This window comes from Carcharodon carcharias, chromosome 2 (genome assembly GCF_017639515.1).
Source record: "Carcharodon carcharias isolate sCarCar2 chromosome 2, sCarCar2.pri, whole genome shotgun sequence".
Classification (NCBI taxonomy): Eukaryota; Metazoa; Chordata; class Chondrichthyes; order Lamniformes; family Lamnidae; genus Carcharodon; species Carcharodon carcharias.
Window position 1 is genome coordinate 64,598,664 of NC_054468.1, and position 13,708 is coordinate 64,612,371.

Genomic DNA, 13,708 nt, shown 5'->3' on the forward strand with positions numbered 1-13,708 from the left:
AGAAGAAGAGCTCTGCTTTGTAACTGAGTACCCAGGAGCAGAGTAAACCTCAGGCCAAACCTATTTCATTGCCAAAGTCTGTCTCAGGAGGAGCAGAGTTAAGCATAGTGTGCAGCATTGGGATGTCTAAAACATGAAAGTGGCTAGCAAGTTGAAAAGTGTTATGTACATAGGTGGGCCACCACATTGAAAACTGACATAGTTTATTAAGACAATTTGAGAATTGAACCAACTGCTGAAAGCATTACCTAAAGACCGAATATTAGCCCTCAAACATTCATCCCTCATTTGGTATCTGCCAAAACTGGATGACAGAGCACCAGGCAAATACTGATAAAATTCTGCATGACAACTGACTGAACTATTATGTATACCTATACTTTGGTCAGGATGATAGTGACAATGTACTCACATTTTATGGTGAACTGCTCACCGTACCACTTATGGAGCGTTCCTAGCAGCAGTTTTCTGGCTAACTAACAATCAAACCCATGGTAGTTATTTGTGCAATAACTAATGACTATACTTCTTGGGCAAGCAGCAGGTGGGTGGGTGGAATTTTTTGGGAGTTAAGATGCCCTCAATATGACAAGGCTGAATGGTGGAAGATCAAAACCAAGGCAATTCTCTGCAGCAGTATAATCTGAGGTGTTGAACCAAGCAGAAATATGGCAGGAGACTGTTGATCATTAGCCAATCTGGCTCATTAATGAAACCTGGAGGGTAGAGCTCTCACTGGGAACTGGGATTCTTCCCAGTCATCTTCACATAGTAATGCAAGTGCCTAGTGGGCACGTTGCTCCTGGCTGGATAAGTAATGGGATACCCCCAGGTTTGGGTGCTGGTAAGCTTACAGCTGGCTAAAACATCATCAATGTATCCCAGTGCACTCTCATATGTCCCTAAGCCTTGGCTCTTCCCTCCTACTCCAAAGCCCTCTAGGCTGGATATATTGCAGACATCCCACAGAAACTCAGGAGGATTTTTCAAGAGCCTGGGTTGGAGGCTGCCGTGAGTTTCTGCAGCTGAGAGAAAACAATCCTATCAATGGGTCTCAAGCATACTGGCTCAAGTTTAACTTCGGCATTGCTGTACACCTCTTGGTCGCTAAGATTGCCGGGTGGACGCAGCCTTTGAATCAAATTTGCCTGTTGCCATTAAAAAAAATCCTCACAAATGTTGAACGTAAAGAGCTTTCTAATACAATAGCCCTCTGTTCAACCTGAAAGCGTTAACCCGAATCAAAGCCTGATCTTAGACAGAGGGTGGAGGAAGCACCTGGATCAATGCCGAGGATGCGAGGCACCGGGTACATGTACCACAATTATCGCTGCTGCAAAGCTTCAGTTCTGGAATAAAACTGGAGGGTCATTGATACCCATTCAAATTCACCCTGCGGCCAGAGTTGGGGAGAGACCACAAGCAGGTCACGTTGCCAAGTATATCTGAAGAAGGGACAGGGCAAAGCAGAACTCAAGAGGGGTGTGTGTGTGTGTGTGAGAGAGAGAGAGAAAGAGAGAGACATCTCCAACACTGAGACAGAGCCGGGGCAGAGCTGGCGGCTAACGCCCGAGCTGCACATATGAGCGGCACCGCTGGCTGACCCACACCGAGTTAAGCAAGCGGTTACCGTGCTGCCAAATCCGGAATTCAAACACACCGGCAAAACACCTAGATCAGAGCAAAATAATAAAAAAAAACTGACACTGAGATAAACAAAAGGTGAGGATAGGAAAATAAAATCAATTACCAGATGCATCTTGGCGTTTCCCAGTCACCGAACGCTGAGCTCTGGTCAATTCGCTCGGTGGTGTCCCCGGCTCTCTCTCTAACCTCAGTGTGTGCAGGGTGGTCGATGCTGTGCACAACCTCCGAGTGGGAAGCGGGGGAGCTTATGCACACCGTAGGCACCCAACAGGCACCATCAAAGAGAAAGCACGCACCCCACACACAGCAGGACGACCAGCCAAACACACCAATGAACTCATTGCAATTGGGGAGGTGAACGGGGAAGGGAAGGTTGGATGAGGTTTGGTCACGCTTCAGTAACTGCTCAGAAACGTGAGCAACGCATCCATCACACAATTTAAACATTCAAAAGTGTGCAGGGCGCAGCCTTTCTAGTCCGTTCACGCACATTTGTATCGCTTTATCCCAGTGGCCGAGTGTACTCTATAGAAGTGTAGTGACAGCATGTAAATCCAATACCAGCCGTTTGGCTAATGGACAGTCCAATAGATTGGATTTTATTAGGGCTTTGATGCCTTCTAATGTGTTTGAAGGACATTTTTTTAAGTTTTGCAGACAAAGAAAAGCACGTCTGAGGATGCAATGGCATAAAATGTGGCTCCTATGCATAGGTCCTAATTTTAAACTAAATCGCTACATCGGAGTATTATTAATATGAATAGAATATTAAGGATGAGCCATTACTGGCGCTTAACATGCCAGAAAACTCCAAATGAAAAGATGTCTGTTGTTCACTATTTAGTAGCATTCTAAGTGTGTGCTTAGTGTCCATGTTTACAATTTTATTTTTTAAAAAAGCAATAGAAATCAAGTGACTTCAATCTAAATGAGTACTTTTGGTACAATTAAAACCAAGGTGTAATTAGATTTTTCCCATCCTTTCCTCAAAACATTCTATCTTGCTGGAATGTGGTTCCACGAACAACAGAAATCTTGCTCAAAAGGCCAGTGTCAATGTGTAAACCTTGGCAGTAAAAGACAGGACACAGGCAGCCAGGTCAGATTTTATCACCTGAGCCAACATCGACACACCGGACACCTTCCGTCATAGTTGCTGAACAATGGTCACCGTGCTATCCCTGACCCAAAGATACACAGGTTAGTCATAGCACCTCTACCCCTTGGTGATCAGCTAACTCCACACATGGGCCTGAATTTTTCAGTCGACGGGCAGGCTTGCCGAGAGTAGGTGGGGGTGGTCACAGAGCCAACCGCCGCCCGTGATCGGCACCGTGCTGCCATTTTACGTGTGTGGGCCAATTAAGGCCCACCCAGCATAAGATGCGAGCGGAAGCGCTCAGCATTACCTGTGCGGGCGGGGAGAGGAGGGAGAGTCAGGGCCAGCAGTCTTTTATGCATGCACACAAAAGTGCACTTCAGTCTCCCTGAGGCACAGAGCTGCCTCAGGGAGACTGAAGCGCTATTAAATAAATAAATAAATGGAAGAAAAAATTAATTAAACGTGTCTCCTCATATGATGGTGTCACATGAGATGGGACCTGTTTTTATATTCCAGAAAGCTTTAGGAAACCTCATCCCGCTCTTGAAGGCTGCTTGGCCTTTTCACCTTCCCACCAACCTTAAGGTTGGATGGGCAGCATAAACATCGGCACTAATTAATTCATTAATAGCCTTAATAGGCCTATCAGTTATCGGCGGGCGTGCACCTGAGTCGGCGTGTGCCCGCTGAATGAAACATCGTGAGACAGCGTGATGACATCATCACACATGCCTGATGTCATCGCGCATCATTTTATGTGCCAGCATGTCAGGCCTGCCCCCGCACACCGACTGAAAAATTCAGGCCATGGAATTTGTGATCAGTTAAATCTGTGTGGATGAACCTTATTTCATGTTTGGGATTAGTAACTGATGAGTATCTACAATGCTATCTGAGTCAGAAGGTAGGGCATGAGTTCAAGTCCCACTCCAGAGACTTGAGTACAAATAAAACTCCAGTGCAATACTGAGGAAATGCTGCACTGTGAGAGGCACTGTGTTTCAGAAGAGGTGTTAAACTGAAGCCCCCTCTGCCACCTGAAGTGAATGTAAAAGATCCCGTATCTTGAAGGAGAGCAGGGATGTTAACCCCAGTGTCCTGGCTAATATTTATCCCCCAATGAACATCAGCTTAAAAAAAATCATAAAAATTAAAACATTGCTGTTCATGGGAGCTTGCTGTGTGCAAATTGGCTATGTTTCCTATAACAGTGTCTACACTTCAAAAGCACTTCAGTGACTGTAAAGTGTATGTCTGGGGAATTGATAATGGAAAGTAGGGAGATGGCGAACGAATTAAACAGGTATTTTGCTTTGGTCTTTACTATAAAGGACACAAGTAACATCTTGGAAATAGCTGTAAATCAGGAAATGGGGTGGTGGGGGGCGGGGGGGGGGGTGTGGGGGGTGTGGGTGGAAAAACAATCAACAGGGAAGTGACATTGAGCAAATTGTTGTGGCAAATCCCCAGATCTGGATGGACTTCACTCTAAGGACTTGAAAGAAATGGCTAGTGAGATAGTTGATGCACAGGTTTTAATTTTCCAAAATTCCCTAGATTCAGGGAAGGTTCCTTTAGATTGGAAAATAGCAAACATAACCTCTTTATTCAAAAAGGGAGGGAGACAGAAAGTAGGAAACTATAGACCAGTTAGCCTAACATCTGTCATAGGGGAAATGTTAGAAGCTATTATTAAAGATGTTATAGCAGGGCACTTAGAAAAGTTTAAGGCAACCAGGCAGAATCAACATGGTTTTGTCAAAGGGAAATCATGTTTAACCAATTTATTGGAGTTCTTTGAAGGAGTCACATGTGCTGTGGATAAAGGGGAGCTGGTGGATGTACAGTAATTAGGTTTCCAGATGGCATTTGATAAAGTGCCACATCAAAGGTTATTGCATAAAATAAAAGCTCATGGTGTAGGGAGTAACATATTGGCATGGATAGAAGATTGGTTAGCTAACAGGAAGCAGAGATTTGGCATAAATGAGTCCTTTTTCTGGTTGGCAGGATATGACGAGTGGTGTGCCACAGGGATCGGTGCCTCAACATTTTACAATTTATATAAATGACTTGGATGAAGGGACCAAAGGAATGGTGGCTAAATTTGCTGATGACAGAAAGATAGGTAAAGAAGCAAGTTGTGAAGAGGACATAAGGAAGCTACAAAGTGACATAGATAGGTTAAGTGAGTGGGCAAAGACCTGGCAAATGGAGTATAATGTGGGCAGATGTAGAATTGTTCATTCTGGCAGCAAGAATAAAAAGAAGCTTATTACCTCAATGGTGAGAGATTGCAGAGCTCTGAGATTCAGAGGGATTTGAGTATCCTGGTGCATGAATCACAAAAGGTACAGTAAGTAATTAGGAAAGCTAATAGATTGTTATCATTTATTGCAAGGGGAATTGATTACAAAAGCAGGGAGGTTATGCCTCAGTTGTACAGGGCATTGGTGTGACCACATCTGGAGTGTTGTGTACAGTACTGGTCTCCCTACTTAAAGAAAGATATAAATGCGTTAGAAGCAATTCAGAGAAGGTTTACTAGAATAATACCAGGAATGGGTGGGTTGTTTTATGATGAAAAGTTGGAAGATTAGGCTTGTATCCACTGGAATTTAAAAGGGTAAGTGGCAACTTATTTGAAACTTTTAAAATCCTGAGGGGCCTTGTCAGGGTGGATGTGGAGGGAATGTTTCCTCTTGTGGGAAAATCTAGAACTAGGGGTCACTGTTTAAAAATACGGGGTCGTTCATTTAAGACAGAGATGAGGAGAAATTTTTTCTTTCAGAGGGTTGGGTATCTTTGAAACTCCCTTCCTCAAAAGGCAATGGCAGAATATTTTTAAGGCAGAGCTAGATAGATTCTTGATTAACAAGTGGGTGAGAGGTTATGGGAGGAGGCAGGAGTGTGGGCTTGAGGTTACTTCAGATCAGCCATGATCTTATTCAATGGTGGAGCAAGCTCGAGGAGCCGAGTGGCCTACTCCTGCTCCTAGTCCAAATGTTCATATGAGATCATGGATGATGTTATATGAATGCATGTCTTTCTTTTTATGCAAAAAGAAAATCTAAGTTTATTTGCCAAGCATTTTAATAGGTTGTGAGAATCAGTCATCGTAGCGCTGGCAGTTTTAAGTTACCTTGCATTTAAATAGAGCAAACAGTAAAGTTCTAATTTGACATGAGAAAATAGATCTCCTGCAGCTATATAGCCAGTATTCCATTTTTATGCAAATTTTATGTTCACAGAATCAGTAACAGCCCTGAGGCAAAGATTATCGTCTGGAAACTGTAAATGCTGGAAAGCTGACTTGAAAGCAGATTCACCACAGAAAGAGTTAATTTCCGTAAGTATGATTTCACAGATTGAGCTGTAAAGTACTTACAGCCGTTCCCCAGTTGAATGCCCCTGCGAAGAGCAGTGTTCTTGGAGAAAGGAATTTTAGACCTGCCGTCCCTAATTTCCAACTATTCAAATCTGTCTCTTATGAAATCCAACTGGTGACTATTTAAATAATTAGTAGGTGATGTAGTGTAGGACTGTCTCCATCGGTGCAACATGGAAGTTATACCTATACTTTTAGGTATAATCCATTCCCATTTTACCAATGTCAAGTTATGCTCAAATTACCTATCAATCTCTTAAGAAATACGCCTGAACATAAAATTGCCATAAATCAACATATGTAATTAGCATCCAAGAAAAGTGCCAAACTTTCACCATGTTAACTCTTCATCGACTATGAGTATTAAAATTTCAACTCATTCATGCCAATTAGGCACATAAAAGTCTAAAACCTGCAATTTGGGGAACTTTTCAAATCTTAATGTAACTTATATTTATGCCTTGAAAATGCACTGAACATCCTCAGTGAGGATACATTTTTAAATGTAGATTTAAATGTACATTTTTAAAACTGCTCAAAAATTGTAACAGAACACCTGAAAAATGACTGTTTCCTGCTGCCCCCATTTTCACCACAATTTCTGTCAACTTTTAGGCTGCATCTTTGATTTGTGCCCTGGCTATGCCTGTTACTGGACACAGTACTTCAAGGCTGTAACATTCATTTGCAATTGGCCATCCTCCAGCTCATCTCATTGGCCAGGCTTCACATAACAACCTATCTGTTTGAACAGATATTAAAGAGTAAAAGTGTTTTTACTAAGCAAATTCTAAAGTTGAACCTCATTACTGAGTTTGTTGCAGGTTAATCAGATATGATGACACCACATAATTACAAACCTTTAGTTAGGATAAAAATAACTCTGATAGAAGCTTATTATGTCACAGCCAATGGTAAAGGCTGAGTTGTGCAAATCCCAGAGGGAAACTTGAAACAACTGTCATAACCTATTTTTGCAATTTGTATGTTTCGAGATACAGACTTTGCATTCAGTAGTAATAAGACCACAGAGTCTCAAGAGGGTTTTATAAAACTAAATTAAACATTTATTAATGCAAGAATATTGTAAGCACACACATATGCCTACAAAATTACTACTATAATAACTACAAAAATCCCCTAATTAATCTGACTTTCAGTTATACCCTCATTAAGGCAACAGTAAAATTCATAGATTTAAAGAGAGACCTGGCAAAGCGCAACCTGGACAGTCACATTCAAAATGAGTTTCTTTCAGCTCTGGGTCCTTGCATACATACTTGAGGTTTACAGGCTGAAGGGTTCTCTCACTTGATGGATCTTAAAATGCCTCTGCCTTGCACGCAATCTCCTTTCTCCTTTATACATATCTTTCTCTTTGAATGTAAATTTTCCATTGTATCACTAGGCTTTTAACTTTACCTCTTCTAACAATAACATTCTTTCATCCCAACAATTTTACTAGTAAGCTGAAAAAAATAAACACGTTGCTTAGCATCTTCTAGCTAGGTGCAAAATTTCACCTATTCTTTTAGATGGTTTAGTTAAAAATGCAAATTGCCCCCTTGATACCTATGTTTCTAAATTTCTCCATGTTTATCTAATTACCATTTTAAACCTACTTCTTTCTGTACATCAAAGCCTGTAGACCAGCTGGCTTTAATCCAATTAAGGCACACACCCACCCCCCCACACACATAGACACAGACACCACTAAACTCTATTTTAAAAAATAAGTTCCAATAACATTACAGACATTAATTTCTTCACGACAAGCTCCATTAAGTAACAAATGGTATTATGTTGGCCACTATTGCAATGGGGTTGCAGTATAAGAGTAACAAAGTTTTGCTGCAGTTGATACAGGGTTCCAGTATGACCACATCAAGAACACTTGGCACTGTTTTGGGTTCCATATCTAAGAAAGGACATATTTGCCTTAGAGACGGTGCAACAAAGGTTCACTAGATTTATTGCTGGGGTGAGATGCTTTGTCCTTTGAGGAGAGATTGAATAGAATGGGCATATATTCACTGCAGTTTAGAAAAATAAGATATGATGGTATTGAAACATATTGAGAAGGCTTAATAAGGTAAATAGGGAGAGGCTGGTTCCTCTGGCTGGAGAATCTAGAACTAAGAAATAAGTCCAATGAAGAGTGCAGGAGGATATGCTTGGAGCAGCATCTGGCATACCTAAAAATGAAGTGTCAACATGGTGAAGTTACAATACAGAACTACGTGTATGCCAAACAGCAGAAGCAGCATGCAATAGACTTCATTGTCGCTGGGTCAAAATCCTGGAACTCCCTTCTTAACAGCACTGTGACTGTACCTACACCACATGGACTGCAGCGGTTCAAGAAGGCAACTCACCACCAACTTCCCAAGGGCATCCAGGGATGGCAATAAATGTTGGACCAGCCAGCGAAGCCCTCATCCTATGATTGAATGAAAAAAATGACACAGCTAAGCGATCCCACAACCAACAGATCAGATTTAAGCTCTGCTGTCCTGCTACATCCAGTCGTGAATGGTGGTGGACAATCAAACAACTCACTGAAGGAGGAGGTTCCACAAATATCCCCATCCTTAATGATGGGAGAGCCCAACACATCAATGCAAAAGCTAAGACTAAAGCATTTGCTACAATCTTCAGCCAGAGGTACCGGGTGGATGATTCATCTCGTCCTCCTCCTGAGTTTCCAGCATCACAGATGCCAGACTTCAGTCAACCCAATTCACTCCACATGATGTCAAGAAACAGCTGAAGACTCTCGATACTGCAAAGGCTATGGGCCCTGACAACATGCTGGCAATCGTACTGAAGACTTGTCGTCCAGAACTTTCCACACCTCAAGCCAAGGTGTTTTTTATAGTTACAACAATGGCATCTACCCGGCAATGTGTAAAATTGCACAAGTATGTCCTTGGCACAAAAAGCAGGACAAATCCAACCCGGCCAATTACCACCCCATTGATACACTCTCAAGCATCAGCAAAAGCGATGGAAGGTGTCATCGACAGTGCTATCAAATGGCATTTAGTCAGCAATAACCTGCTTACTGATGCTTAGTTAGGGTTCTGCCAGGGCCACTCAGCTCCTGACCTCATTACAGTTTTAGTCCAGATATGAACAAAAGAGCTGAAATCAATCAGTGGGGTGAAAATGACTGCCCTTGACATCAAGGCTGCATTTGACCGAGTGTTGCATCAAGTTGCCCTAGCAAAACCAGAGTCAATGGGAATCTCCACTGGTTGGAGTCATACTTAGCACTAAGGAAGATGGTTGTGATTGTTGGATGTCAGTCATCTCAGTCCCAGGACATCACTGCAGGAGTTCCTCAGGGTGTTGTCCCAGGCCCAACCATCTTCATCTGCTTCATCAATAACCTTCCCTCCATCATAAGGTCAGAAGTGAGGATGTTCACTGATGTTTTCACAATGCTCAGCACCATTTGCGACTCCTCAGATACTGAAGCAGTCCATGCCCATGTGCAGCAAGTGCTGAGGCAAAAGCTTTATGTCGGCAGGTGGGCACGGGCCCAACCCGCCTGAGCATAAAATGATACACGTTGATGTCGGGCAAGCATCCTAACGTCAATGCGCAGACACTTAATATGTCGGTCGGTGGGCGCATGCCGGAGTCGGCAGCGGGTCTGCCAACAATTAACAGGCCTATTAAGACTATTAACAAGGTACCGAAAAGAAATTTTTCACTGCCCATCCAACTTTAAGATAGGCAGGCAGGCAAAAAGGCCAAGCGGCTTTGCACTTTTTTGGAAACCTCATTCGCGGGCGAGATGAGGTTTCCAACAGCAAATAAAATAAAATTAAAATTTTGAAATTGAATTAATAACATGTCCCTGCTCATGTGACAGAGTCACATGAGGGGACATGTTTTATAATATTTTTCATTTCTTTATTGTTTTTTAAAGGTGCCTAAGGGAGATTCTCAACCGCGCTTGCACAAAATTCCCTGCTCGCCCCACTCACCCTCTGCTCTCACAGAGCGCTGCCGCTCACGTTTCATGCCAGCCAGGCCTTAATTGGCCCACCAGTGTGAAAACAACTGCCGGCCTCGATTGCAGGCAGCAGTCAGCTTCCTGAACGCCCCCGCCGTCCTCTGCTGAGCCCACCCGACAAGGGCAAACTTCTGCCCTTGGACAATATTTGGCTGATATGTGGCAAGTAACATTTGTGCCAGACAATGACCATCTCCAACAAGAGAGAGTCTCTGCTTGACACATAGGGCAGAATTTTACCCCATCAGGGGGAAGTTGAAGAGTGGGCGCACATAGGCATGCCTCCGATTGGCGCCCCCAATCGGGGGCGCACCGCCATTTTAAGTGGGTGGGCCAATTAAGGCCCGCCTAGCATGCGCACGAAAGAGCGCACTCATTTCCCTGAGGCTAAGTGCTGCCTCAGGGAGATTGGCTCCACTGTAAAAAATCTTAAAAATAGGAAAAAAAAATTTCCTGACAAGTCCCCTCAGGCGACACTGTCACACAAGTTGCGATATGTCCATCACTTTACAAGACACTTTAATTAAATATGTTAAAACCTACATGAAATCTCATCCCGCCCGTGAATGAGGTTTCATGCTTTTTCTAATGCCTGCCAGAACTCCTGGCCTACCTGTCAACCTTAAGGTTGGACGGTCAGGTCCATTAATTACTTAAATGACCCTGTCAATGGCCTCAATTGGCCATTGACAGGTCAGCGGAAGCACAACTGATTTTGCTGAGCCCCCACCTACCTGAAAATTTAAATGGAGCACAGTGATGTTTGGAGTCATTTTACATGTCGGCGTGTAAGCCCCATCCCCTGCTCGCCGACGGGAAAATCCTGGCCATAAACACCACAGGAAAAGTGGCCCGACCCTGGCCAACAAAACAAAGTAAGGATAGTATTAGATCCAAAAAGGAGTCATACAGATCTGCTAGAAAAAGTAGCAAGCTTCAGGATTGGGTGCAGTTTTGAATTCAGTAAAGGAGGACCAAGAGATTGATGAAGAGAGGAAAAATAGAGTATGAGAGTAAACTTGCAAGGAAAATAAAAGCAGGCTGTATAAGCTTCTATAAGTATGTAAAAAGAAAAAGATTAGTGAAGACAAATGTAGGACCCTTATAGTCTGAAAGGGGAGAATTTAAAATAGAGAACAAGGAAATGGCAGAGCAACTAAACAAAGACTTTAGTTCTGTCTTCATGGAGGAAGACACAAATAACTTCCCTGAAATACTAGGGAACCAAAGTTCTAGTGAGAAGGAGGAATTGAAGCAAATTATTATTGCCAGAACAATAGTGCTGGCAAAATTAATGGGACTGAAAGCTGATAAATCCCCACGGCTCAATAATCTATATCCCAGGCTACTAAAGGAGGTGGCCATGGAAATATCGGATGCATTGGTTGTCATCTTCCAAAATTCTGTAGATTCTGGAACAGTCCCGGCAGATTGGAAGGTAGCACTATTTAAAAAAGGAGGGAGGGAGAAAACCCCAAATTACAGACTGATTAGCCTAACATCAGTAGTATGGAAAATGCTAGAGTCTATTGTAAAGGATGTGATAACAGGACACTTAGAAAATATCATTGGGATTAGACAAAGTCAACATGGTTTTATGAAAAGGAAGTCATGTTTGACAAACCTACTGGAGTTTTTTAAGGATATAACTAGCAGAATAGATAAGGGAGAGCAAGTGGATTTGCTGTATTTGGATTTTCAGAAAGCTTTTGATAAAGTCTCACATAAGAGGTTATTATGTAAAATTAAAGCACATGGGTTTGAGGGTAATATATTGGCACGGTTTGAGAATTGGTTAGCAGAAAGGAAACAGAGAGTAGGAATAAACGTGTCTTTTTTGGAATGGCAGTTGGTGACTAGTGGGGTACCGCAGGGAGCAGTGCTTGGGCCCCAGCTATTCACAATATATTTCGATGATTTGGATGAGGGAACCAAATGTAATATTTCCAAGTTGTTGATGACAGGAAACTCGGTGGGAATGTAAGTGGTGAGGGGGATGTTAAGATGTTTCAAGGCTATTTAGACAAGTTGAGTGAGTGGGAAAATAAATGGCAGATGCAGCATAACGTGGTTAAGTGTGAAGTTATCCACTTCGGTAGGAAAAACAGAAGGGCAGAGTAATATTTAAATGGTGACAGATTTGGAGATGTTGATGTACAAAGGGACCTGAGTGACCTTGTACAGCAATCACTGAAAGCAAGCATGTAGGTGCAGAAAGCAGTTAAGAAGGCAAATGGTATGTTGGCTTTCATTGTGAGAGGACTTGAGTACAGGAGCAAGGATGCCTTAATGCAGCTGTGCAGGGCCTTGGTGAGACCACACCTGGAGTATTGTGTGCAGTTTTCATCTTCTTACCTAAGGAGGGATATACTTGCCATAGAGAGTGCAATGAATGTTCATCAGACTGATTCCTGGGATGACAGGATTGTCGAATGAGGACCGATTGGGCCTCCTGTAATACAGGAGTTCAGAAGAATGAGAGGAGATCTCATTGAAACATATAAAATTCTAACAGGGATGGACAGACTGGATGCAGGGATGATATTTCATCTGGCTGAGGTCTAGAACAAGGGGTCACAGTCTCAGGATATGGGGTAGGCCATTTAGGACTGAGATAAGAAGAAACTTCTTCACTCAGAGAATGGTGAACTTATGGAATTCTCTGCCACAGAAGGCTGTGAAGACCAAGTCACTGAATATATTTAAGAAGGAAATAGATAGATTTCTGGATTCTAAAGGCAACAAAGGGTATGGGGAGAGAACAAGGAGTACAGTGTTGAGATAGAGGATCAGCCATGATCATATTGAATGGCAAAGCAGGCTCAAAGGGCGGAATGGCCTACTCCTGCTCCTATTTTCTATGTTTCTATGTTGACATTCATTGACATTACCATCGCTAAATCCCCCACTGTCAACATCCTTGGGGGTTACCATTGACCAGAAACTGAACTGGATCAACCATATGAATACTATGGCTACAACAGTAGGTCAGAGGCTGGGAATTCTTTGGAGAGTAACTCACCTCCTGACTCCCCAATCCTGTCCACCATCTATAAGGCACAAGTCAGGAGTGTGATGTAATACTCTCCACTTGCCTAGATGAGTGCAGCTCCTACAACATTTAGGAAGCTTGATACCATCCAGGGCAAAGCAGCTCACTTGATTGGCACCCCATCCACCACCTTAAACATTCACACCTTCCATCACCAATGCACAGTGGCAACAGTGTTTATCATCCACAAAATGCACTACAGTAACTCACTAAGGCTTCTGGAACTATAATGCCGTTTCCTCACTGTCACTGAGTAAAAATCCTGGAACTCCCTCCTTCACGACACTGCATAGCCAGCAACGTCCACATCCCATCAACAAATTTTAAAAAAGGCTTCATAGTTTCAGGATAAGGGATTGGCCATGTAGGACTGAGATGAGGGTTGTGAATATTTGTGATTCTCTACCTCAGAGGACTGTGGATATTCAGTCATTGAGTATATTCAAGGCTGAGACTGATAACATAAGGGCTTTAAGGGATATAGGGATTGTGTGA

General features: G+C 42.8%; 1 protein-coding gene across 1 annotated transcript in view; it reads right to left on the reverse strand.

Moving 5' to 3' along the window:
- schip1 (schwannomin interacting protein 1) overlaps positions 1–1,934 on the reverse strand; it is an 871,502-nt gene extending 869,568 nt beyond the window's left edge. The window contains exon 1 of the mRNA XM_041176152.1: positions 1,751–1,934. Within this exon, the coding sequence (XP_041032086.1) occupies positions 1,751–1,759 (9 nt within the window). The 5' untranslated portion in view covers positions 1,760–1,934. The remainder of the gene's footprint in view (positions 1–1,750) is intronic.
- Between the last annotated feature and the right edge of the window lie 11,774 nt (positions 1,935–13,708).